This window comes from Sphaerodactylus townsendi, linkage group LG04, assembly GCF_021028975.2.
Source record: "Sphaerodactylus townsendi isolate TG3544 linkage group LG04, MPM_Stown_v2.3, whole genome shotgun sequence".
Lineage (NCBI taxonomy): Eukaryota > Metazoa > Chordata > Lepidosauria > Squamata > Sphaerodactylidae > Sphaerodactylus > Sphaerodactylus townsendi.
In genome coordinates this window covers 124,435,628-124,462,771 of record NC_059428.1, presented here as the reverse complement: position 1 = coordinate 124,462,771, position 27,144 = coordinate 124,435,628, and the positions used below count along the sequence as shown (strand labels likewise).

Genomic DNA, 27,144 nt, shown 5'->3' with positions numbered 1-27,144 from the left:
TATATGCATGAGAAAGGATAGCTGAATAAGACATGAAAGCCACTCATGGCGTTGTATGTTTTAAAGAGGAGTCACCTTAATAACAGACGTCTCAACTCTTGAGGGAGGACTCTGTACTTGTGCTGCGGCGGCCATGTTGGCAATGGTGCTAAGGTGGTTCATCTGACTCATGGCCATTGTGACTGAGGCAGGAGGCAGGCTGACAGGAATGAGCGGATGAGGCATCATCATAAAAGGAAGCTCCAGGCCTGGAGAGAGGAAAAAACAGAAAGAAAGAAAAATGTTGACTATTACAAACGTTTCCCACATTAAGCAAAAAAACCCAATTCAACTATCCACCAGGTAGCAGTAAAGTTTTATTCAATTATGTTTTCACTCAAAATGTTTTGCTAACAAGTAAATACAAATAGATGCAAATACCTCTATTGGAATATATTTATATATATATAAAGAAGTTAAGATCGATATACAGAGAAGGTGTCCATGCCCATTAAATGAAGTGGATTCAATCCAGCATATTCTTCTAAACGGTCAGTTCTATTCTTCTCTACGTAGTATTTATATTACTCCGCTTCTTAAAACAAAATCTAGCCTACCTGCAACATACATAGTACCTTATTTACTAAATGATCGGTCCCCTGAACTAACTCTCAAGGTTGCAACTTTCTTAGCAGAAGTAATAAACGACAAATTTTACCAAAAACCTGAGCTTAGGTAGTCATATAAGTTACAAATACACGGGCTTACATGTGATTTAATAAAATGACAAACGTGAGCCGTTCCCTAATGTAAATGGATTTTAACTGTCTGACGTTAAACAATATGTCATATATTCGATGCTTTGTATATATAATATTTTATTACAACATGGATATTAGACTATTTTTGTACTTATGTACAGAATTATTGTTTGTAAAGATTTTAACATGCCTAATAAAGGTTTTGCTGAGCTGAAAAAGGAAAAAAGTGCAAAAAATGAACTATTCAGCCAATTTCAAGTTTTTAACAGCCCTTCATTTTAAATCTCGGTGAGAGAAATTGAGCAACAGAGCCAGTAAGAACTACGTCTTTTTCTAACAGAATAAAGTTTCTTCTTTTTACTTAGAGATGTTCTGGCTTGTATTGTTAGAGTGATTGTTTTTATATTAACAGTTGCAGTGTGATACGCAGCAGAGGAAATTATTACTACCAGTAAAAGAACAGCAACTTTTCAAAAAGAGAAAACTTTTCAACGTTTCTTTTATTTTTAAGAATCTTTAATAGAAGTTCATTTCTAACAACAACCAGCTTTCATGATTTAGCCTCTCGTTTGAATCATCTATACTTAGAGATAACTAGCGGACCCAGCCACACGTTGCTGTGGCAATCTCCCTCCTCAGGACAGTTTCTCTGCTCAGGGCAATTTTCCTGCACTCCAGAAGAACCATCCCCGGCCACCCTCTATGGGGCCCATTTAAAACTCTGTGGGTAATAATCTCCATGTATCCCCAGAGTGATGCATGAAATATAATAGCTGCATAGAATGGAACTTGCAAAATGAGGTATGTAAAGGGTGGTCCCTTGGAGAACTGTGGAAATGGTGGGCAGTTGTCGTTGTGCACCTTTGTGAGGGGATGGGGGGGTGATGTTGGTGGGCAGCCTGGGTGCTGAGGCGCTTAGCGGAGGCGGCGTTGAGGTGCTGCAGAATTCTTGAGGAAAGGTGGCTGCTAAGGCAGCAGTGAGGAGGCTGTCCCTGCGCCCCACGCAACGCGATTTCCCCCCAAACCCGAGCTGTGCATGGCCACCCTCCAGCTGGACTCGCACCCTCGCCCTTCCCCCCCCCCTCCTCAGATGCTTGCCCGGCACCAGCCAGCAGTTGAACGTGCTCGCGATGCACATGCCACCCACCAGTCTCACTCACCCACGTCACACAAGCAGGCCGCCCTCCCACACAACACCTCCTCAGACACTTTGCTCCCACCACGTAGCAGCTGAGCGTGTGCGATACGCATGGCTGCAACAGAACCGCCCGGCTGCCACTACCCCAGCCACCCCCCATCTGCAACGGCGCATGGCCGCAGTCGCCCAATGCGCCTGGCCCGGCCACCATCCTTAGCAGTGGCGTCTGAGCGAGAACAGTTGGCTCTCCGCACCCTCACCTTCTCGTCGCTACGCCAGAAGTCGCACCCGGCCTCTCCCACCGCACACCGCCTCCACCTTTTCCGTCTCCCACCCACATCGCCACCCGCTGGCCCCCTCGCCCCCCCACCCAGGAACCCCGCTCCACCAGCCACCCTTCCTCAAGAATTCACCAGCACCTCACTGCTGCCTCAGCTAATTGCCTGAGCGTCCAGGCTGCCTGGCAAATACGGCTGCCTGCCAACATCACCCCCCAGCCGCTCACAAAGGGGCACAACAGCAACTGCCCACCATTTCCACAGCTCTGCAAGGGACCACCCTTTACATACCACATTTTGCAAGGTCAATTCTATGCAGCTATTACATCTCATAAATCATTCTGGGGATACATGGAGATTATATGCAGTAGGAGTTGCGGGTGGGAGGGGAAGGTGCTGGTGAGTCGTTGGTCAGTGGCTGGAGGAGGCGTTCGATGGTGAGTAGTGCGCATGTGCAGGCAGTGTTGGGGGGAAATTGGGGTTTGTGTGGCACAGGAGCATTCTGGAGTGGGGGAAAGGTTGTGTAAACCTGGCTGGAGGCATGAGGGACGGTGTGGGAAAGTTTCACAGCATTTGGTCCAGCGGTTCCGGAGATTACCTGTCAGCAGCAAACACACTTTTTATATATATAGATGACTATACCAAAATATGGATTTAAAAACATTGGTTGAAGGAAATCTTGGCACCAGGAGGATCATTTAAAAATGAATGTTATCTATGAGACACAGATCACAGTATTCTCAACTGGTAAGCTACATTATTATCCCTTGACATGATCACCTCGATGGCTTGGTGTAGCTTCTTGTCATCATTGTTATGGTACTGTCGGGGACTGTATCTAGTTGACTGAGATGCATTCCTAGCTAACTGTAATTGCTACAAGATATGTGTAACTGGCCTGCTATTGTTACCATTGTTCTTCTGGGACATTCTTTCCTTGATATTTTGCTTTATGGCTTCACATGCCAAGTAGATAACTAGGCTTACCCCTGACACTTCTGGTCTCAAGGGAAATGGGATTTTTTTCATTGTCTTGCGGGGGCAGGATGCCAGGTGGCTCTATCTCTATCTATTGCTGATCTTGAGGTGCCTTGGCTCCTAACTAACTCGTTCACATTCCTTGGGAAAATGGGAGGGGAGACTAACATCAGTATAAAGGGAGTAGCAAAAGCCAGGTTTGCCAGAACTGGCTTTGTCAAGTTGGTTGATTCAATGCCAATTAATAAACAGTGCTTTAAGGTTTATGAGACCTAACAGGTACTTCATCAGGAATTCTGTGCTATGTGGTTCAATCGCATATGAAAATCAAACGTTACTTCTAATTTTAGAAATATATACAGATAAAGAGTGAAATACCCATATGGTTGTCAATAACTTTGAGGAAAAAAATTCCCCTTTAATAGAGGCCAGGGAGATAAATATCATCACCTGGTAAATAACATCCCATTAAGAATCTGTTAAAGGGGCAGGACATTTTTTCCTCCAGGTCTGCTGGCAATTCTAATGGCCCAAGACATCCAAAATAACAGCAACTACAAAAAACAATAATTTAACTAAACTCAGATGCACTAATTTGAAAGACTCTTGAATATTAACATGGAAATATGTCAGCCAGTGCCATTTTCTGGAAGGTTGGTTGTGCTGAAGAGAGTAAAGATGATGATTAACTGGCAAATTATGTTATCCGGGCAAACTGGGGTGATTAACAGAGGTCTGTGATCTCTGGGTTGGGGAAGATTGGTGTATTTCTCTATTCCAAGAACCACCATTGGGGAAGGAATGTATATTATTGGGGTACAGGGTAATTCAAAATCTGTAGCAAGGTCAAACTGCAAGCTAGGATGTTAGGTTAATTCCTTTTGCAATTGTCAAATTAGATTTGGAAAATCTGTGGGCTGGGAATTGGAAATACTTTATCATGTTATCAGCCCACAGTATCATATAGTATAACTTTATGAGTTTATTGTTAGCCCAAGAAATTATATTATTGTGTTTCATTTTGTAAGTTATACAGTTTGAACGCTTTAATCATCACCTGTGAAAAAAAAATGAGCACACGGCAACAATCATTTTTCAATGTTAATTCTTGCTAATAACCTTAGCAACTTATTGCAAATAAACTGGGCTGGAAAAGATTTTGCTTTATATGCAGCAAGGAATTTGGGGAATTGGATGGTTTACGTTGTCAGACTTAAAATAGGATGCTTTAAATATGTGTGAATCATTTAAAGAGACAGCAGACAGGAGACTTGTATACGAAAAACAGTCCCTTAAATAAAATGTCAAGATAATAGCCCCAGTCATTCAGGCCTTCAGCTTGTAGAATTAAAACTAATAATCATAGATTTGAGGAAAAAATCATATATTTTGGACAGCAACCATTTTCTCTTTTGAATATAAACATTTTACATATTGGTTAGAATTCAGCAATTGCAGAACAATTAATTTTTTTTAAAGTTCAATTGGCAATCCAATTATATGCATTTTACTTACAAGGAAGTCCAACTGAGAACACCCATTAATTAAAGTGTATGTGAGGCTGAAGAGAACACATTCTTTTTAAAGCTCTTCCTACCTATCACCCCCCTCCTCACTCCTACAAACATCTTCTGAAGCTCTGGCTTTCCCCAAACCTCAATACTGCTGGAGAAATAAAGAACGTAAGACAGTAACATCACCTGGAGTCAATACCGAGGTTTTGGGAAGGAAAGTTTAGGAGGAGGAGAAATCCTTGAGTATAAAATAGGGAGGCTTTGGTAGAATTAGAAGAATTGTGGAGTGGGTTTCTTTCCTGGCAGAGGAACTTTGAAAAATGTACTTGTTCCAGCTGAATCGATTTCGATTTCGATTTCGAATACCTTTAATGGCATATAGATTGTTTAAGATTAGCTTAGCAAGATAATAACAGCCTTTACAACTTTACAATTTCTGACGAGTTAAAATAACACCATTTAAAAATTTAGCCACCGCTTCCAACAGCTCGTAGTTGTGGCTGTTTAAAAGATATATAACCTTCTGTTTATCTGTAATGCCTTCACTTCCATGCAGCAAGGGCATTTTGTGCTTCTTCCTACCTATCTCATAAAAGGGACAAGCCAACAGCATATGAGATACTGACTTTCCCAGAGCCTAATATGTTCCATGCGCATTAAGGGCATTTCCTTTTCTTTATGTGGGATCTCCCAAGGTGGCGTCCAAGGCTAAAAAGGAAGAAGGCAGGGCATTACACCTAGCTAAGGTGATTGCTCTACGCCACCGGGCCTCAACCAGGAGATAAAGGTACTGGGCTGCAATTAGTCTATCCATAGGTATTCCCAGAGAGATCGGGGAACAGGTTTTATTAGCTTCCTCTAGCATCTGTTGAAACTCTCTGTCATTCCAGCTGAATCCCAATGCTGGTAGGAAGGGGACATATCATAGAGAATCTCTCTTGCTATACATCCCCTTTGTCCTTCTGAGATATCAAAAAGGTGGTTTCAAGCCACATGATTTCTACTAGATGGGTTTGAGATTGGAGCTGGGCTGTTATGATACTGACCTAATTGTTGTAGAATTTCCACTGCATGATGAACTATCTTCAAGGGACTGTGCACATTGGCCCTGTAAGGTCATGCAAGGAAGACTAGCTGAGGAAAACTCACTATGGCATTTTCCCCACGGCCAAAACATCCCATGGGAGAACCAGGATCATACATGTTTCCATCTGGGTTCCTTCCTCCACACGGCAGCCCATCAGCCTGTTCAGGCTGGGAGGAAGAACTCCAGGTGATTATGCACGGCCCCCGGTTTACTTTCATTTTCCTTGCCAACGTTGCTGCATATGTATGAACTGTCCCATTTTTCTGCCGTTCTGATTGGCTGCAGCCGGTGAGGCGGGAAAAGTAAACCGGTCCATCTCCTGTGGTGTTTGCATGGGAATGGGAGCAGTGCGGTTTTTTTAAAAGAACCCCCGATTTAATCATTTCTTGAAAGGCGTAGGATAACGGAAATCTCGTGGGGCGGGCCCGAGTTAGACCCGGAAGCCATGTGGAATTCATGCCCAAACTGGGATGTTTTACTTTCTTTTCTTAGGACACATTTGCCGTGGGGAAAATGCCATAGATGGCCTATGTGATGGGATTGTTTTCAACCACGTAACTTTTACTGAAAGCTGTCAAAGAATTAGACAAATGAAAAGGGAAAATAAACCTGACTGGTTCATTTCTCAATAAAATTAATCCCTAAGTGATTTACTAATTGTTACTTTACTGGTATATGGAAGTACTATGAAAATACTACTACAAACACATGTAGGTTGCATTCAGATGTTATGAAAAACTGTGTTGAATGAGCATAAACCCAGATTATTGCTATTTTCACATCCTGGTGTGGTTGAAAGCTTTTTGGTATCCTAAAAACAAACTCAGCCGCAACGATGAAAAGAAAGAACCTGGTCCAGTTCAGAATCTCATTGAAAATAAATTCTGATTTGGTCAGACTCCTGTACTGGAGTTTCACTCAGGGCCTCTGAAATAAGGAAACGTGCTCCATGCACTGCATGGCAGCCTGCTAGGTTTGTGCCCATTACGAACAAACAGACTTGTAAAATCAACCACAGAGCTGAAATGACAAAACAATTAAACTTCCACACCCATGTGGACATAGATGTCATGCCACAGCCCGGAACAGACTTAAGCATTCTTAAGCCCACTGAATTATCAGGAACCAATGGATAGCTCTAAGAAGTTCTGTCTGGGCCATCAGGTTGCAGTTGACCTATGGCAACCCAGTAGGGTTCTAACACACTATTATGGAGAAATGAGCCTGTTTCGATACTACACTACATTCGTTATAGCAGTAGGAACAACGCTTTCCTTCATATCAGTGCTTCAGGTTTAATACTACCGTTCTGTGAAGCTGCTACTCTTGAATGCATATGGAACTCCCCAATGTCACTTGTAAAAGAAAGTATTCTGCTGAAGCTGAAATATTTTTGCATGATTTAATTAATTAATGGCTTTAAAAACCTAATTTCCGTTCAATCTAAAGCAAACAGCTTCTGAGAGGGTTCGCTACAGCACCTAGGGATATCAGGTGTCCAAGCTCTTAAGCCTATTAAAAAAGAGTTGACAGCCCTTGATGAAAATGCAAAATTATAAACTTCGAGCTCGGCTACAGAGGCGAAAAAGGAAGGAAATTTATATTAACACTTTTTTAAATCGTATGGGTATCCAAATGAACATGATTCATCCAATGATTATTTACTCTCTGCTGAATTTTATACTTTTAAGAAATGTATCCTTGCTTGAACGAAAAACACCAACACAAGGTCTACTGCTTCCTTCCTGCCCTATGATATGTTTTCGGACCCTTGCTGGAGCACAGGAACAAAAAATAATAAAGTGATGAATGGGCTCAATATTAGGCAGCTTTTCAAGGGATTATTCAAGAAACACCACTTTCAAATCTAACCCTCTACAAGTTGAATTTTAACTTCATACTTGTAATTATTTCTAAAACAAGTAACAGGAATCTACCCTCCAGCCTTTCAGCAATTTCTAACCACCTGGGACAGTCATTTCGGATGTTGTGATCTGACAGCAGAAGATTTGAGAAGACACATACAAGCAGTGGTGGGATTCAAATAATTTAACAACCGGTTCCAATGGTGGGATTTGAGTAAGTTAACAACTGGTTGTTTACAAGCACCATTTTATCAACCGGTTCTGCCGAAGTGGTGCGAACCTGCTGAATCCCACCACTGCATAAAAGCCTCAACGATAGCAAGTAGTATTTCATATGGGTACTAACATCTTATGTGTATTGACTGGATTGTACGCAATCCAGAACATTAAAGATAACAGTCTCACTGACAACGTGAGTGGCAACACTAGCAAACTGCTCTGAATTAATCTTGTGTTTTTGGAGTCATCTCAATGCCACCTCTTCAATGAGAGTTGTTGCTGAGTAATGTGTGAAACTTCTCTCAATTACAAAGATCATGTTATTCTATTGCTAAACTACATAAAATGATAGCTGTGTGTGAAATATAGCTTAGGAAAAGAAGACAGCTCAATGTTCCAAAGATACATCAATGTTTAACTGTGGTGATAAATCTGTTGATTGTATAGCAAATGCAGACTCCTCTCCCTATAACCTTTCTCTCTCAAGACCTGCTCACTTGAATCTATCATGGGAGCCTTCCACAACTGTCTGATCACTAGGATGGAATGAGATGTTACCTCCTCAAACATGTGATCTTAGTCATAGGGAATGCAGGGAGCTTTCAGGGCATGATTGATAGGCCGGAAGGACCCCTGAGTAGGACTTGATTTTTGTTTCAGAGTTGGGGAGAAAGACATTTAAAATATTCAAGCAGGGGGTATACAGAGAAGGAGCACTTTCTGTGCCAGTTTTCACTTGGCAAATGCTTCCCTGACCCCGTGTTAGTATTGGGGGGGGGGGGAGGTTGTGAGCCCCATATCTTTCATGTAATAGCTAGTTGGCTCTCACACTTGTTTTTTTGTGTGTGTGTTACCATTGGAATCTTCTTTTTCACCAAGAAGTTCTAGCATGCAACAGTTTGAGCCATTTAGAGTCACTTGTCTGAGCCTGGATGGCTGCGTTGCCCTTTGTGTTCATTCTTTATTATTGATGTGATGATGCTCTGTTTAAAAAATGCCCACAATCCATCTGCTAAAAGTTATTAATCATTCTGGCCCCTCCACAAATGGCAGGTTCTCTTCAGTATAATCATCCAAATCTAACAGTTGGTTCTCCTTCCTTAAAATGTTGACGCACGAACTTCTTTGCCTCCTCATGATGAAGCCTTAACCATTTGAAATTAGTTACCATATGGAAGAGAGGCTGCGTCTCTCTAAAGCATGATGAGACCTTCGGATTAAAGGTCCAACTTAATATTCAGCACGATAAAACTAGAAATCATGGATTAGAAATGTTTCCAAAGAGAATACCGCCCTTCTTTAGCAACCTCCTCATTACTTCCATGAGGCTAAGTGTAAAGAATTTCTCAGTTTATATAAATGTTATTCTTAAAAAAACAAACCAGACAAACGTGTACAATGGGTAATTTTCAACAATCCCCTTAACTTCTAAGTCAGACATACTCAGTGAGATCCACCAACTTACATACAGCTCATCAATCATAAATTGTAGCTGGGGAGATGTTTGTATGCAGACTTATGACATCCCCGCAGGAAACTGTATTTGATTAGTGGGCTGCATTTAACTAGCCGAGTCACAAACTACAGTCCAGTTTCTAGGTTTCTTTTACCTGCTTATCACTCCCCAATTCAAAAGAAACAAATGAATACAAGAACCAGCAAAGGCAACTCACTGAACAACAGACACCTTGATCCTAAATATATGCATATATATGGCTTTAATTCAGTCTTAACCACTGGGAAATGAGTGTGTAAAGTGACTCGCCAGGTCGCAGTTGACTTGCGGCAACCCCAGCAAGGGTCTTTCAAGGCAACTGAGAAGCAAAGGAAGTTTGCTGTTGCATTCCTTTCTCAAGTCTTTCTTGGTGGCCTCCCCTCCAAGTACTGACGTTGCTTAGCTTCCGAGATCAGGTTAAACCATGCTGTGCACCCCTTACCCCAAGAGATAGGTGAGGGGGGAGGGAGAAAGAACAGGCTCTTGCTGCCACTGTTTGTACCCTGCCTGTTCATGGCTTGGGCTGTGTGCTCATAGTGACAGACACCTGTGCTTGCTCTGCCCATTGCTGGGAAACCAACTTCTAGCGATAGCTCCCACCAGCCTTGCATGGAATGAGGGGCATCTCTCCTGGGCCCCAGTGCTTGTGTTTGTGTGTGGGTGGTGGCAGTGATTCCAGCCATGCTGGACTTTTCCCCCAGATTCACTAAGACCGCTTATGACTACACCGTGGTGTCACCACACCAGCATTTCGTGCAAGGAAAATGGGCCCAGTCCATCTTGCTAAATTGCATAGAGATCTCCAGTTTCAGGCACAGAAATCTGGCCCTCCCAGACAGCTCGGTGTTACACAAATACGATTTGGGATTGACATTTTTACGTCAGCTTACGCATGGCAGAAACCTTGGCTATAATCACAACAGTGCCACACAATAATCACCCTCCAGCTCCACTTGTGAAACCAATTGTCATAAAATATATTTTCTTAAGGATAAGATGAATAAATGAATAAATATGTTTATGAATAAATATGACGACTGAGATGCAAAGAGCTTCTTGTGCAAAGCACTTCCACGTGAATAAGTGCCTACCCACTACAGACACTAACCCACTATTTATTTGAAATTCTTGCTGCATTATATTCATTGTTGTGCGGGATGGGATTTAAGGGTGGGAATTATGGTCAGAACATAAAAAGCAAGTGTCAGACACCCCTTTTGTAGTGTGCCCCCCCCCTGCCCAAACATAGTTGAACCGTTGCTAAGACCAGTATATGCAATGTTGTCCTCCCTTCTGAAAGCAGAAGTCAACAGCAATTGCAAAAAGTACAACTCAAGAAATGAGAACTTCACAGAGTGGGGGCAAAGAACGAACTGAGGGGACAGGAGCACTTCCTGACAGAGTTCACAACTGTTTGAGCTGGAAACACTCCGGAGGGGGGAGCTCCTCCTCTGTTGCTGGGTTTTTTTAGATACAAAATCTTCTGAGCTGAGGGCCTGCGACAATGAATAATGTCTTCCTTTGCTGAACATACTCTTTAAATGATTCTAATTCAGGAGCTCAACAAAAAAAATCCCCCCCCCCATTTAAAAAGGGGGCTTGTTTTAAAGGTGGAGGGATAAAGAGCAGAAGCGCTGGATGCCTTGGTTCATGAGTTCAGTGTGCACGAACAACAGACAGGATAATTGTAAGCGTGGGACAAGGTAAAGCTTGCTCCCACTCATTGCTCATGCTGCCCATTCGAACCTTCAAATGGAAGCCATTTCTTCGGCATTTTGGTTCAGCATAATTATTTAAAGATCATCCTGATATCATCTCTGTCTTCCAACTGTATAGGTAATCTATAGGCAATCAAAAAACAAAGTGTATAGGTAATCAAAGAACAATTACAGCCCTGTTGCAGATAATTCTTAAGGAAGGAACTAAGATACAAGTTAATGACAAATAAATAAGTATTTCTACTCGTTTCAATTGAGTAAGCCACGACTTGTTCATTTCTAGCAGCTCCAGAATGGGTCTTAGAAAGCCCATTCGAATATGGGCTGAAATTAACCAGTGCAAACAGCTGGCATCCATGGTCAGGTGAGCTTGTCAATATGGTTGCCAACCTGGGAAATTCCAGGTGATTTCAGAGTGGTATCCACAAAGGCCAGAGTTGGGGGAGGGGTGGAACTTCAGCAGGGCATAATACTATAGAGTTCTTCCTCCAAAAGAGCCATTTTCCTTTGGGAACCTGATCTCTGTAGCCTGGACACAGGGCATAATTTCAGCAGGAATCTAGTACCTACCTGGAATTTGGCAACTTATCTGGATACATATCGGATTTGCAACCATTGTCTCAGATGTGACAAGTGATATTGCAGTTCTCCTTACCCACATTGGGGCAACAGATTCCTGCCTTTGATTCCATTCAGTTCCATCAGTCTGTTGGGCCACCAACACGTTACATTAGTAGAACAATTTTTCAAGCAGTCTATTTTGTACAGAGTGCTTTTAAATATTCAAACTACTAGAGGTAGCAAATGTCATTTCTTTCATAGTTACAAAATGCAAACTCCAAGTGTTTTATCCTAATGAATAAATGAGTTTGTCCTTTATGTATAAAATATAGTTTGTGTTTGTTGCACAGGATTTTTTAATAATAGATGAATTTTAGGTTTGCTTCAACATATTCAATAAAGTGTGATTAATTTGGTTTTTAAAAAATGCAAACTAGACATTACTATATTACTTTGCAAAATGCACAGCTTGCAACATTATTGTCTCAGTGGGATCTTAAATTGAATTGTAAAATGTGTCTTATTTCCAGTTTGATTTATGTAAGAAATTGCAGTGGAGAGTATCCTTGTTGAAATTTCAGTGCTTCCGTGCTGGGATTATACTTATGCACATATACAACGTGTGTCGACAGACAGAATAGAAATTGCAGGGAAAAAAATTACGATTTGGTGTCTGTCCACATTCAAATGCAAACGGCAAAAAATATAATTATAATCAGATGAATGTTGTGAATAACCCCAAGTAGATGTATTTTTCTGCCACCTTTTCAGATACACACAAGTGATTCCTAACAATCACACACACAAAAAAGCAATCTTATACCACATTAACTTAGACTGAATCCATGTTTTGATAGGCTAGAGTAACTTTGCACAGGACTGCAATCTTAGTTTAGTAGCTTATTGGTGTGGTGACCAGCCACTTTAACACTTTTACAAGGCAAAAACTAGAAAACAATACAAAAAACTATAAAATATAAAATATGTGTATACCATGCAACTTTTAGAAGTAGAAATGTGCCCTGGGCTTTACAATTGAATACATAAAGATAAATAACATTTTTGTATTTAAAAAAAAAACATTTTTATACCATCTTTCTATCTGATCAAGGTCCCCAAGGTGAACAGATAGAAAAGGAAACATCTGAACAATTAAAATGCCTATCATCATACAAAATTATTCAATAAAACACATGCAACAACGTCAGGACCAGAAAGGACAGCCAGAATCATTATTGGGAGTATGTCAATAAGGTATACATCTGAAGTTGCCATTCCTATGGATAAAAGACCCCAGTTGCAACCTTAAGACAGCTGTCCAGGGAGTAAGTGCTACTGAATAAAAATAAGGCTTACTTTTGAGCTGTCAACAAAGAAACAAAAGGGGTCACATCAAGGAAAACTGAAGGTGAGATAACCAATGGCACAGAGGGAAACAAATTCTTTAATAATTTGTGCAACCTCTACATATTTCACTGCAGCTTCGTTGGGACGGAGGATCTTTCAGAGATCCAGTGCGGTGCAGTGGCTATGGGCAGGCAGACTCTAATCTGGAGAACCTAATTTGATTCTCAACTCCTCCACATGAATGGCAGACTCTTATCTGGTGAATTTGATTTGTTTCCCCACACTTCCATGCGAAGCCTGCTGGGTGACCTTGGGCTAGTCACAGCTCTCTCAGAACTCTCTCAGCCCCACCCGCTTCACATGGTGTCTGATGCAGGGAGAGGAAGGGAAAGGAGTTTGTACACTTTGAGTCTTTTTACAAGACAGAAAGGCAGGATATAAATCCAAACTGTTCTTCTTAGTTACACTGACACACATCTGAAAGATTTCTGCTTGACAAAACTGCATGTGAAACATGTAGGGGTTGCACAATTTATTAAAGAATTTGTTTCACCATGCACCACTTGTTCCCTTGTCTTGGATTGACTTTTGAGTAGACTTGCCTGGGATTGTTCCCAAAAACTTTTCAACTTTGCAGCAATTCTAAATTTTCATTTTTTGTTTATTCTTTCCATAGATGGAAGAGTCTAGTAAGTAATCACCTGTGCCATGACTTTCCTTCAGGCATGATCACAGACTATTTCCTGATAATGGATCTGCTTATAATTATTGTTCCTGTTACTGTGAGCATGGCTGTACCCCTTTCAGCTCATGGAAGTCAATGGGTTTAGGAAGGGGGAATGCTGTCTAGGAAGGCTAGGGTTGCCAACCTCTATGTTTTCCAAATCAAGTTTTGTCATATGAACGAGAGAGAGAGAGAGAGTGTTTTCAGAATTCCATGCTCACATATACACAAATAAAGTCAAAGTTTTATTTGACACCCTGGCATAGCTACAGTGAAAATCTAAAAAGAGACACACCCTTCTAAGTGCATTTAAGTTAACAGGCTTACGAAAAGGTATAATGCTTCTTAGGACTTCACTATAAGTCTTTATCGAGTTTTTGATAATGGGGGGGATTCTGGGGGGATCTAACCCCACCCACACAATTGGCACAGAATGCTCAATTCAGTGAATTAAATCACTTCTCCCTCTTTTTGTCTTCCATTATGACAGATTAGATAACACATTTTTGACATGTTCTTTGATTTTATTTCAATATTCTAAGTAATTACTAAATCTCTTTTTCTCCAAAAAGGAACTCCCCTCTTCAGTGCCCTTAGAATTAATCTATGATAGCATTTAGTTTGGCTTTTTGAAGTAAATATCACTAGATAAAAAGCCAGCTGGTCTTGAATAATGGGATACTTGAATGCATGTATGAGTGTTTGAAAATGAGAGCACGGATCTTCTAAAAAAGATTAATTTCCATAAGAAAGATAGCTCACAGATCTACAAAAAGCATAAATTCAAAACATAATAAACTGGCAAGAGAAAGGGAGATTAAAGTAAAGGTACCAACACCTTGTTAGTGCAGCTGTTGTGTAGCAATGATTCTGTATCAATTACAATCGGTAGGTACAGGAGAACTGTTCAAAGCTTTCGACATAAAGCGGCAGACTGGAAAGCATTGTGTGCAGTATGTAATAATGTGTCTGGAAACCGTTTTGTGTTCTTTTTAAATGTACGTGTACATAAATAATGTTACTCTCATTCTCAACAATCAGATCTTCAAGAGGGATCACAAAGAAGCTCGGAGTTTGCTGTAATTTGAAATAAAAAAGAAACCCGACCAATGTTTTTTTGTTGTTTATTAAAGATGTAGACTTGACAAGAGCTCTGCTTTATCACCGTCCAAAAAAAAAAAAAGCAACCTTCACCAGGTAAAACTACTTTTGTTGCCCGACGGAGAACACTTCCAATATCCTGTTTCAAAATCAGTTCCTTTGAATCGCTTACCTGGTGGTTTGGACTGAAAATGAACACAAACACACAGGCTGACGCTCCTTCACGAAACATGTGCCGGTTCAAACAACAATGTATCTGGGAACTGTTTTGTGTTCTTTTTAAATGTACGTGTACATAAATAATGTTACTCTCATTCTCAACAATCAGATCTTCAAGAGGGATCACAAAGAAGCTCGGAGTTTGCTGTAATTTGAAATAAAAAGGAAACCCAACTCTTTAGGGGAATTTTAAGCTGTTGGACGCCATCTGTTGCTTTCTGTAATGAAATGTTGTAATTAGAGCGCTATATTTTAATAGGGACCAGTACTAAAATGTATGGAGTTTACTTTATTTAATTGTATTGTATATCTGTGTTGTGAACCGCCCTGAGCCCTCCGGGGTAGGGAGGTATGCAAGCCTAATAAACAAACAAACAAACAAATAAATGAAGCAATGGCTTGTATTATCTCACTCTGCTCTGCAAGGTTTGAAGTCTTTCCCTGACAGAATTAGCTCCTTCTCTTGCAGAAGAGCCACTGGAAGATTACAGCTACATTTCAGTTCATAGTAAGAAGGAAAGAGCAAGTGCAGGAGTCCCCCACATGCTGTTTGCGGGCACCATGATACCTGCTGACACCATTCCTGCTACCATCAAGTGGTTTTAGAAAGTGGGTGGACACACATGGGGCTTCTGTCCAGCACAGCTTCCGATGAACCTCTGGATATTTGATTGGCTGAACAGATTTTTAAAAAAATGTTGCTTGCAAAACAGCTGCCACCACGGCAGCCTTCACTGACAGTAGAGAGCTACGTAAGGGAGTCATCTTCCTCTTGCAAGTATTTGCATTTCGCTAGATAGATTTGGAACACACTTTAGAAATAAAAGGTCAGGTGTAATTAGAAAAACTAAATGAACAAGGTGGCATGCTGAATAATTTCATTCTCTTATTTACAGATCTGAGTCAGCATGGTGTAGTGGTTACAGTGTCAGACCAGGAACTGGGAAACCCAAGGTCAAATCTCTACTCTGCCATGGAAACATGCTGGGCAATCTGGGGACAGTCATACACTATCAGCCTCAACAAGAAGAAATATTTGGACAGGAGACTTCCATATAGCAGGGGTGCGATACAGAGGTAGCCAATGGCAAACCACCTCTGAAAACTCTACACGATCATTGTAAACCGTCCGTGGCTCGACAGCAAACAAAACCAAACAAACAAACAAAAACCTAATATATTAAGATGGCCTGATCTTTTTGTACCAAAGAAAACTGCACGTTTGACTGGTTGGTATCAACAGTGAAGATTCTCCTTGATGGTCATGACTTGGATCCTGTGGACTCTGAAACAGTTCATCAATGAACTCTTTCTTACATTCCTCTTCCCTGTTGAGCCCTTTGAGGGCCTCCCAGCAATTCCCGAGGACTAGGGACCCTCAGGAATAGTGTGAGACGCTGGCACAAGGGGGCTGCACACTGAGAGGAAATGGATGGAAATTGTTCCCCTACATGAAATAGTATCTTCGACAAATGAAACAGTATCTTGTATAAGGCCCAGCAGGAGTCTGCTCCATTCACTGGCCATAGGCTCCAAATCGTTCGCTTTTTTGAGAAGTTTATCATTTGTCATGTTAAAGAAAGCGAATGGATTTCCTGCGCACATGATCTCATAGATTATAAGATTAATCAAGCACATGGGAATATAGGCGCAATGCTTTCTTAACCAATGAAGTGTGTTTCAAAAGTACCATACTAGGATCATCCTGGCCGGTTCAAGAGGAAATTTTTCATGAGAAGTGTTTAACATCCACAGGGATATCTGTTCAAATTACATTTGTCTTTGGGCTATTGTATGAACAAGCAACAAAGTGCTTGCAGCAATTTTTTGAAGGTAACTCGAGGGTTTTCCCCCCCTCCCCCTGCCCAAACTACTTCTAGAAAGCAGCTTTTAGTTAAAACATAAAGATGGTAGTTACAAGGTTTCTGCAAACATAACTGCTATTCCATTAAGGAAATGGCACAGCAAACAGTAAATAGTGCCCCCGAGGGAAATGTAAGTATTGATTTTATTACGATGTTGGTTGGTTTGTATTTGCAATTGTCAACTCTCATTTTAGTCTGTGCATTAAGTGTTCTTATAATAGCTTTAGAAAAGAGTAAATATTAATTAGAAAATATTGGTAATGCTTTTATAAGTCTTGGCTTTAACGGATGATACACATTTCAGAAGAGAAAATATAAATGCTATTTCTAAATATGAAAGGGGGGGGAAGTCCTGTAAACTGATTATTTTTGTGTTTTGGATGATTCATGGATGGGTTTTTTCCCTTTAAAAAAGCCAAAATGAGTTGCACATTTTGCAATAAGCTCCTTCCTTCCTTCCTTCCTTCCTTCCTTCCTTCCTTCCTTCCTTCCTCCCTCCCTCCCTCCCTCCCTCCCTCCACCTTGATCTGTGATTGCAAATGCCTTAGTAGACCAGGTATCAACATCCACTTGACCAGACAATGAAGACACTTGTAGGAATACAAAGGTCTCTTTATTGCAGGCAGAAAGACAGATCAGGAACAGCTAAAAGAAATCTCTGCCTCAGAAGCAGAGCTTTCCCCAATATAAGCAATACTCCCTTCCCTCTCCCTTGGGAGCGAAGACACAGTTATGAGAACCGAAAGCATTTGGCCTTCATGAGGCCAACACCAGGAACAGTTAGATAATCCACCTGGCCACCAGCAAGTACAAGAATTCACACTGAGCAAAGTCTCCCAACCCCCACAGTCTTGACTCCAGGTGCTCAGGAGCAGCAGCAGCAGAAGGCCATTGCTTTCAGATCCTGCATGTGAGCTCCCAAAGGCATCTGGTGGGCCACTGCGAGTAGAAGAGTGCTGGACTAGATGGACTCTGGTCTGATCCAGCAGGCTCTTTCTTATATTCTTATTGAATCAGACCAGAGTCCATCAAAGTCAGTATTGTCTAAGGAGACTGGCAACTGTTCCCCTTTGTCTCAGGTAGAGGTCTTTCACATCACCTTTTACCTGATTCTTACTTGGAGATGTCAGGGATTGAACCTGGGACATTCTGAATGCCAAGAAGTTGCTCTACTGCTTAGCCCTGGCCTGTCCCTGTGGAAACATAAATAGACTTTGTGCCTTTCCTCTTGTGTGAGATAATGTGCAACATGTAATGCCTTCCTCCTGATACATAACAGTGCCGAGATATTTGCTGCACCAGATTTTCTGTGAGTGGAAATGTAAGTGGAGGGTACAGTAAGTTTGACACTGGTCTTTTCCTTGCATTTCCACATGCCTGACAGGCCAAGAGGAAGCAGAAATTTTGTGACATATAAAGCCAGAAGAAGAAGTAGAAGAAGAAGAAGAAGAAGAAGAAGAAGAAGAAGAAGAAGAAGAAGAAGAAGAAGAAGAAGAAGAAGAAGGAGGAGGAGGAGGAGGAGGAGGAGGAGGAGGAGGAGGAGGAGGAGGAGGAGGAGGAGGAGGAGGAGGAGGAGGAGGATGACGAGGAGGAGGAGTTGATTTTTATAACCCACTTTTCTCTATCTTTAAGGAGTCTCAAAGCAACTAACATCCCTTTCCCACTTCTCAGCAGGCACCTTGTAAAGTAGGTGAGGCTGACAGAGTTTTGAGAGAACTGTGACTGACCCGAGGTCACCCAGAAGGCTTCAGGTAGAGAAATGAGGAATCAAACCTGGTCCTCCAGTTTAGGGTCTGCCACTTTTAACCACTATACCAGGGGTAGGGAACCTGCGGCTCTCCAGATGTTCAGGAACTACAATTCCCATCAGCCTCTGTCAGCATGGCCAATTGGTTCCTGAACATCTGGAGAGCCGCAGGTTCCCTACCCCTGCACTATACCACCCTGGCTCTCAGGAGCCAGCAACAACTCTGAGCTATGAAGCTGCACATTTATCTGATTCTGAGATCCTCTCTGCCAAGATAAAATCTTCAACCCTGATAATTAGCATTTCCAAAAAGCTGTGCTAGTTATGTATAGCTATTAGCCATGATAGCCAAATCAAAGTGATATATCTGTGAATGTCAGGTACTGGAGACCAACCAAGAGAGATGTCTATTTGCTTCATGTGCTGCTTGTGAGCCTCCCAGGGACCTTTGGCCTGAGCCACCAGGGAACGTCTTGCATTCTGTATTATGATTCTAATATATTGTGGTCAGTTGACATCCATAAAAGATGCTAATATGAGAACAACATTAGAAAGATATTGCACTGCAAGCTTCTGTTACTTGGACTGGAAGAATTAGAATAGATTATTTATTTCATAATATATCAGAGGCTTTCTGAGTAATGCATATGAGGTCAAAAATCCATCAGTTAATTTTTGCAACAGAATCCCACCTGAATGCTAAGAAGACTTCGAAATAATGTCTGAAAAGCAATACAAAATTACAACATGTACAGCACAATTTTGATTTGTTTTGTTTTTCAGTTACATTGAGGCTGCAACACCCTTACTAGGGAGTAACAGCCCAGTCCAGGAGAGAGGAAACCAAAATGGGTTATGGGCAGTGGTGGGATTCAAATAATTTAACAACTGGTTGTTTACAAGCAAGATTTTAACAACTGGTTCTGCCAAAGTGGTGCAAACCTGCTGAATCCCACCACTGGTTAAGGGCCTGGCACAGGCTTTGACCAATGTGTGTGACCGCCCACCTTGCTGGTGTAAGAGGTACCTACACCGGTGGAGAGAGCAAATATGCTGGTGGGTTCCACACAGCTCTGCGGCACTCAAACCTGGAAGGGCCCAGTGTCCCAAAGCTAAGGCAACTTATGAGGCCACACTTCTTCAGTGAGAGGGTGGACTGGGGGTATTCCCTGGGGTAGAACCGACTTTAGTTAGTTTCTACTGGGCTTCCCACTTTCCAGCTGCAGACCAGCTGTGGTGTTAATAGATTTTTTTCAGGCAGCCGATGGGGGGGGGGTCCCATGCCCCTTGAGCCCCTTTGGAGGTGGTATGAAAGCAACATGAAAGCGGTACTGTCCCTGGTGACTGCATGCTCAGGATTGGGCTGTTGGTCTCACAGACTGCAATGGGATTTACTTTCAAGCATGTATGCTTTGGATTACACTAAATGTTAGGGGTAAACTTTGATCCTGAGAGGAGCAAAAATTTATTTGCAATATAATGTTTAGATTTTTTAAAACACAAAGCATCGGAACTAAAAAAAAGTACATCTCAGGTTACTTCTATCATTAGCAGCAGTGGCGTAGTGGTTAAGAGCAGATGTACTCTAATCTGGAGGAACCGGGTTTGATTCCCCGCTCAGCTGCCTGACCTGTGGAGGCTTCTCTGAGGAATTCAGATTAGCCTGTACACTCCAACACACGCCAGCTGGGTGACCTTGGGCTAGTCACAGTTCTTCGGAGCTCTCTCAGCCCCACCTACCTCGCAGGTTGTTTGTTGTGAGGGGGGGAAGGGAAAGGAGTTTGTAAGCCCCTATAGGAGAGAAAAGGGGGATATAAATCCAACTCTTCTTCTTCATTATAACTCTATCCCAGTGTATTTATTTCTATGCTGATTTACCACTTCCAAGAACCGCTTGAGTTAGTATGCATAAAATATCAATGATTACAAAGTAACAGTAGGCAGAAACTTAAGACACAATTCCCAGCAACAGAACTCACATTTTTAATTCAGAGTATTAATTCGGTTTCAAAAGGTCTTCTGATTTTTGAACTGTTTTTTTATCTGCCACTGGAAGGCCCCAAATGAGATTCAGACGTAACTCACCGATGAAAGGAGTTGGGGAAATCAACAGGGACACACTTCCCCTGTTGGCACACTAGCATAGATCATCTGTCAAGACGCCCAAGTCAGTTTCCACCTCATATGCAGAAAGGAAAGCCAAACTGAAATGGATCTAGATAAACAGTTTTATTCAGCCACCATCTTTTCTAAGACCCTTCCTAGGAATGACAGATGGCATACCTGCTTAGAATTATTCAGCTCTAATGTATGTAGTGTAGTGTAGTGTAGTTTGTTTTTCCAGAGATCTACCACTGCCTCCTCACAAACTGAAGTACAGATCCTGTTCTCAATGACATGTTAAAAACATCCTACAAGACTGATTATATCCTTCGAGATAGACTATAGTGGTTTTATGGGGCTGGATACCACCACAAGGCTCTCCAATCCTCCCCACCCCTTTCCCACTGCCTTGAGGTTCACAGAAGGAATAAAACCCCTTCCTGTCCTTTTCTGCCATTTTATAGTATTTTACACGATGGTTAAAATGATACATGTAATCCACAGCAACCAGATGCAATTTCAGTAACAACCTCTCAGATTCAGGACAGTGCTAGAAAACTAAAAGAATAATCTGTTCCTAGGTATGCCAACTTCCAGTTAGCAGCAAAAGATGTTCTGACCCCACCTCTCATTTTCTGCTGTCATTCAGCTCTTTGTCAGGAGGAAATTGCTGGGCAAAACGTGGGGCGCAACTGACGTTCCCAGCTTAATAATGCTGCCTCCGGTGCAAAATGAAAGTGATGTCAGCGCACCAGAGCCTGCTCTAATATTTGCCCCCAAAATTTATAGCTAAGCCACAGAGTTAAAGCATCTTCCCCGGTGTGATGACATCTTTTCCATATTGCACCAGGAGTGACATCACTGCGCCAGGAATGCTGATTGCCACCCTCTCCCGTTTCCTTCCAGTTGCCAGGTTGTCCTGTGCCTGGCAATCTTATCTAGCCCCTACGATTAAATTAAATCATTAAAATCACTCTCGTGTTAAGTTAACCCTTCAACAAGCTCTTCTACCTCACCATCCACCTGTTCTACACACCTGTTCTACACACAAAATCCTAACTCCCAACTGCCACAGTCTTAACGGGCTCCTTCTCTCCAACCCACAGCTCCTGTCAACCAATACTGCCCCTTTAATTCAATCACTTGAATGACTAGAATGACCGTTGTTACCCTGAGAGATCTTGCCTTTCTCTGATAAATGAAACGGTTTAGTTCTCAAGCTGGAAAAATGTAGCTGCGACAATCTGGCCCTGAAGCACAAATGGTTATTGCACAGGAACAAGGCTTCTGAACATGGCAGTATGCTAGATATTATTTTAGTCCAAGAACAAGAAGGCAATTCAGTCAGGAGCTTGTCTTGCACACAAGGGTTGTGTAAGATGAAATGCCTGATGTGTTGTTGAAGGCTTTAATGGCCAGAACCACTTGTGGGTTTTCCTGGTTCTATGGCTTCAGAGGATCTGACTACCATCAGATCCCCTGAAGATGCCAGCCACAGATGCAGGAGAAACGTCAGGAGAAAATGCTACTGGGATGCAGCCACACAACCCGGAAAACCCACAATACCCTAGTGAATTGCTTGAGTTTTCAGTTGAATTGCTCGAGTTTCCACCACTATCACTGTTGCCATCATCCCAAACACTTCAAGATCTCCTGGTTTCTTTGAGAACCATGTGGTTGATGTCCTTGTGGAAGAAGACATTGCAAGATCAATCACACCCACCACCCACACAACCTCCCAGTGACGTCAGTTGAAGAAGAGAAGAAGAAGAAGAGTTTGGATTTATATCCCCCCTTTCTCTCCTGCAGGAGACTCAAAGGGGCTTACAATCGCCTTGCCCTTCCCCCCTCACAACAAACAACTTGTGAGGTAGGTGGGGCTGAGAGAGCTCCAGAAGCTGTGACTAGCCCAAGGTCACCCAGCTGGCATGTGTGGGAGTGTACAGGCTAATCTGAATTCCCCAGATAAGCCTCCACAGCTCAGGTGGCAGAGCTGGGAATCAAACCCGGTTCCTTCAGATTAGATACATGAGCTCTTAACCTTCTACGCCACTGCTGCTCCTTGAGAGCGTAAAATTTGAGTGAATGCATAGTTTCTCCATCTCTGCCTGATGTATTACTGTGGAAGCTGTCTGTGTAATTAAACCTTGTTTTTTACCTTGCTGTTCGCCTCATGATTGAGACATAACAAAAAGCAAAACGGACTACCAAAGGGGCAAAGCTGTTGTGAAAATCACATAGACAAACTGCAAAGGAGAAAAGCTTTACAAATGGCTACGCTGCTTCTTCATGCTAAACTCGCTCAGCAGACAATAGATATATTTGCTTGAAGAAAAGTTAAGCTTAGAAAAGCATTTACAGACTTTTCTGATGCCATGTGATTTTTAAAAAAGCCTTCTCATTGAACATAATTCTGCTTGTCACTATTTTATTTATGCAGACTAAACAAAAGCTTGATTCCCATTTGATTTCTTGTATTCTGGTACGCACAGTGAGCGTATGTCATTGGCCAGCTGTCAAGTAAGATGAATACGTGTATAGCTTTTTCTTTTTAACCTGTTCCCCTTTAAAATTGAGAAATGCAGGAAAACAGAGTTGCACTTGCCTATAATTGTTGTTCACTGAGTTGTATTGTATACCTCGGGACTGCATTTGAGCAGGTCTGATGCAGAGAGGTTAATTCCCCAGCTAAAAACTCACCTTAGGGCACCCAGCCGACTTGGAGCCATCGAGATGCATTTCTACCTCAAACCATCATGTGCTCCAAGTGGGAAGGGTATGCCCCCTTCTCCTTAATTCCATCTGAGCCACCATAAGTTAGATAATAAAGATGAGCAGTCACCGTGAGGCAGATGGGAGGGAATGCATGTCTGCACAGAAGATAACTTGATGAACAGTGGTTCCAAGGAAGTTCAACTCTGTTTTCATTTTCAACCTTCTAGAGCAGGGGTCTTCAAACTATGGCCCTCCAGATGTTCATAGACTACAATTCCCATGAGCCCTACCACTTGGCCATGCTGGCAGGGGCTGATGGGAATTGTAGTCCATGAACATCTGGAGGGCAATACTTTGAAGACCCTTGAGAGTTCCACATTGGGATGTTACCAAGCTACTCACCTTAGGAAGTGGGGTGAACTTCCCTCACATGGAGTTATTGGAACAAAGAATGGAGAATTGCCATGTCCACTTCTGTTCCTTTTCTTGCTTATGTCCAGTGTGTAATTTCTCACAAAGGTATCTGTCAGGGACCATGTGGCAGATCTGCATATCTCAAGAAGCAAAATTCCTCTGAAGAGGGTTGAAGAAGAAACCTATGCTCTGGCTGGGTAGGCATGAGCATAGATGGGACACAGAAGATCTGCTTGATCATAACGCAGTTTTACTTCAGTAACAATCCCTGTAGATGACGACTGAGATGATACTACTTTCCCTTTATTCTGACAAGCATAATGAATAACAAGAGTAACATTTTTCCTAACAGGCTGCATTCTTTTTAAGAAGAAAAACAGAGCACGTTGGTAAGACCTCTTGTGACAAGTGGAATTTACATACCACCTTAGGTAAAAGTTCTAGGCTAGGCCTAGAATGGAAGGACTGAAGGGAGATCAATCTGGAGTTAACTCACGCTCCTAATGGTAGAAGAAGCTACCAGAAAGCACACCATCATGGACAACCATGCTAGAGAATGTGGCATGGGGCTTAAACAGCATTAAATGGTATAATAACAACCATAGTGACCACTGTAGGGCTACTTCAAGCTGAGGGGGTACATTTTGGAGCCTTTAGGAATTGTTTTTCTGTGAGAGAAAATTGAGTTACTCTCTCAAGATAGGCTGAGATGGCAAATTCACCTTGGTACAAGAATGTGATAAATCTTCTGCACAGCTTGAGTTCGTCAGAATGGAGCACTTTTATGGTATACTGCATGCCTTCTGAGCCATGGTGAAATTGCAATGAGTAGAAATGACCTCGAGGGGTACAGACCATCCCCTCAGCCATAACACAAATGATTGTGTGGTAATCTCCTCAGAGACTGGATAGTGCCAAAAGCATTGAGTTTTTATCTCTCTCTCTCTCTCTCTCTCTCTCTCTCTCTTTAAAGGAACAAAAGTTGAAAATGCTAACAGGAAGTTTATCTCAGAGGCAAAGCAAGTAGGAAGAGGAAAAAACCTGAGCTCGATGGAAAGGAAACGAGGGAAAGGGGGTGTCCCCTTGGAGCATATGACTGTTCCAGTGGGGGGGGGGAGTGTTTCAACAGCTCTGAAAGGATGGGGGCCCCCAGGTGTGTTTTTAGTTATGGAATGGTTCAAAAGTGGAGCCGCACAGAAGAATGAAAATAGCCATAACGTTGTATTTTTAAAGGGAAATACAATAATAATACATGAATGCTTTACTTTTTTTTGCATATCAGTATGTAAACTAAGTACACACCCCATCCTTCATTAAATCTCTGTATCCTATAGAGATTATATTTCTCTCTCGCTATACTTTGAGCTTGTAATGCATATACTAGAGGGCCTGCATAATCATAATGATAAAAAAATAGCACTCCACACAATGACAAACTGTCCTCAACCACAAAAACTTCCATGAAGTTGTTGAGCACTTTTCTCCTTGACTTCATCTTCACTGAAAGAGATATGGAATGTGGATTGTATCTGTTGTGATCTAACCATCTGTGGTCTGTGAGCCCCTCCTCCGCCTTGTTTCTGCATATCCCTTAGGAACAGCATGGGGGGGGGGAGAAGTGTGGGTTTCCAGTGAGGGGGTTGATAAGTAGAAATTGCTGCCCCCACCTCCACAAAAATATCACCCCATTGGAGAAACTGTGTGACTGGGTGCATGCCTGTATGTGTACAACCCCCTCCATGTAGAAGGTGGGACATTACTTCAAGCAATAGCAGGTGATATGGCCAAACAAGTTCCTAACAGACCAACTGTGCTCTTGAAAGTATTGACACCTCCTACAGCAATGTAAGTACTGGACTTTCTAAAACATTTTCCCCCAAAATAATATTTCAGATGCAGCGGAAACTGTCCTACTAACCAAAGTTTCACATGCTTTGAGAATTACCACAATATAAGGGTTGGCCCCCACGGATTTGTTCCTCTACAGCATGCCTTCCCTTGATGCAAGACACTCTTCCACTAGCGAAGGCGCCATGTGCCGGACGTAGCTGCTTATTGTTAGCAGAATAAGTCCATAGGATCCAACCCACCAGAATTTTGGTGACCTTGGACAATGCTCGCAGTACAAGAGGTTCTCACTCACTGCCTCTGATCTTTCTGAGTGCTAGAATGGCCACCCTCCTAGATAAGAGGCTTTTTTTTTTGACAATCTGGGGGCAAAGATCTACCGATCTGTACAGCTAGTCCTGGTGAAAGTCAATACTTATTGTTATTTTAACTGTGAAAGCGTATACAGACATAACATATTTCTGAAGCTATATGCTCTGGCTTGGATGGTGTTCTCTGGCTGAAAATAGTAGGGAATCCTTTCTGTTGCACTGAATTAAAAAAATTGCATTTACATGTGCCATTGCAACAATGCTGTTTTCCATAATGAGATGACCTTCTTTTCTCCTTAACCCCCTTTCCCAGCCAAACCACCTACCTCAACTTTGCCTTCTGTTTCTCTAATCTTCAATTATTTATGTTTTCTTCACGCTGCTTTGTCCGCCATGGGAGCAAAATTGTATTTGGTGAAATATAGAGCTAATTATACCATGAACTCCGGCAACAAAAAAGACGCAGCAGATGTTCCTTCAGACGTGCTAACAGCGCTTATGCTTAGCTAGTGCGCACATAACAGAAGGACTCAACACAGGATCTGAAAACAATATATGATAAAGACGGCTCAGGCATGCAAAAGATTTTAAGTGTGTGTGTAGGGGCGGCGGGGAGAGGGGGGAATCAAGAAAGAATATTGGTCCTGCGCTGCTCCAAAGAAATTCCCCAAACCAGCTATAGTTGACATAGATTTTGCATTTCTCTGTAATAAATATGTGGAGTTGAGTGTCAGATTCAAGGAAGAATTTACAGCATCAGTTAAGGGTCCAAAATAAGCTTCAAATCCTGATATTTTGCTCAGCCATTTTTCTTCGTAATCAGCTAAGTTATCTGCTTACGCAGTGGAATAAATTTAAAATGTGTTTTAAGGTATGTGAAAGAAAGCTTCTACAATAAAGGTACCCATTCTCCTTTTTTTCTTTCACATCATCTGAAGGCAATGCAGAATAAGGAATAAGCAAATGGATCCTTACAAGGTGAAGAGATGTGGTAAATTATATAGATATAATTCAAAGGCCTTTTGGCTTTCTAATTTTCTGGGACGGATTTCTGCATAATGATGAATGAGATTAAAAACCACAAGGCATTCTGTATTCTCAAAGGTACAGACAAATTATTGATATTTAACAAATGAAGTCATACTTTGTAATTAACA

General features: G+C 41.9%; 1 protein-coding gene across 5 annotated transcripts in view; it reads right to left on the bottom strand.

Annotated features, from left to right (window-relative positions):
• The window catches only part of DACH1 (dachshund family transcription factor 1), a 454,713-nt gene that overhangs the window by 140,480 nt on the left and 287,089 nt on the right, over nucleotides 1-27,144 (bottom strand). For all 5 annotated transcript variants that reach the window (XM_048492794.1, XM_048492795.1, XM_048492796.1 and 2 more), the window contains one exon: nucleotides 76-248. In XM_048492794.1, coding sequence (XP_048348751.1) covers nucleotides 76-248 — 173 coding nt within the window. The remainder of the gene's footprint in view (nucleotides 1-75; nucleotides 249-27,144) is intronic.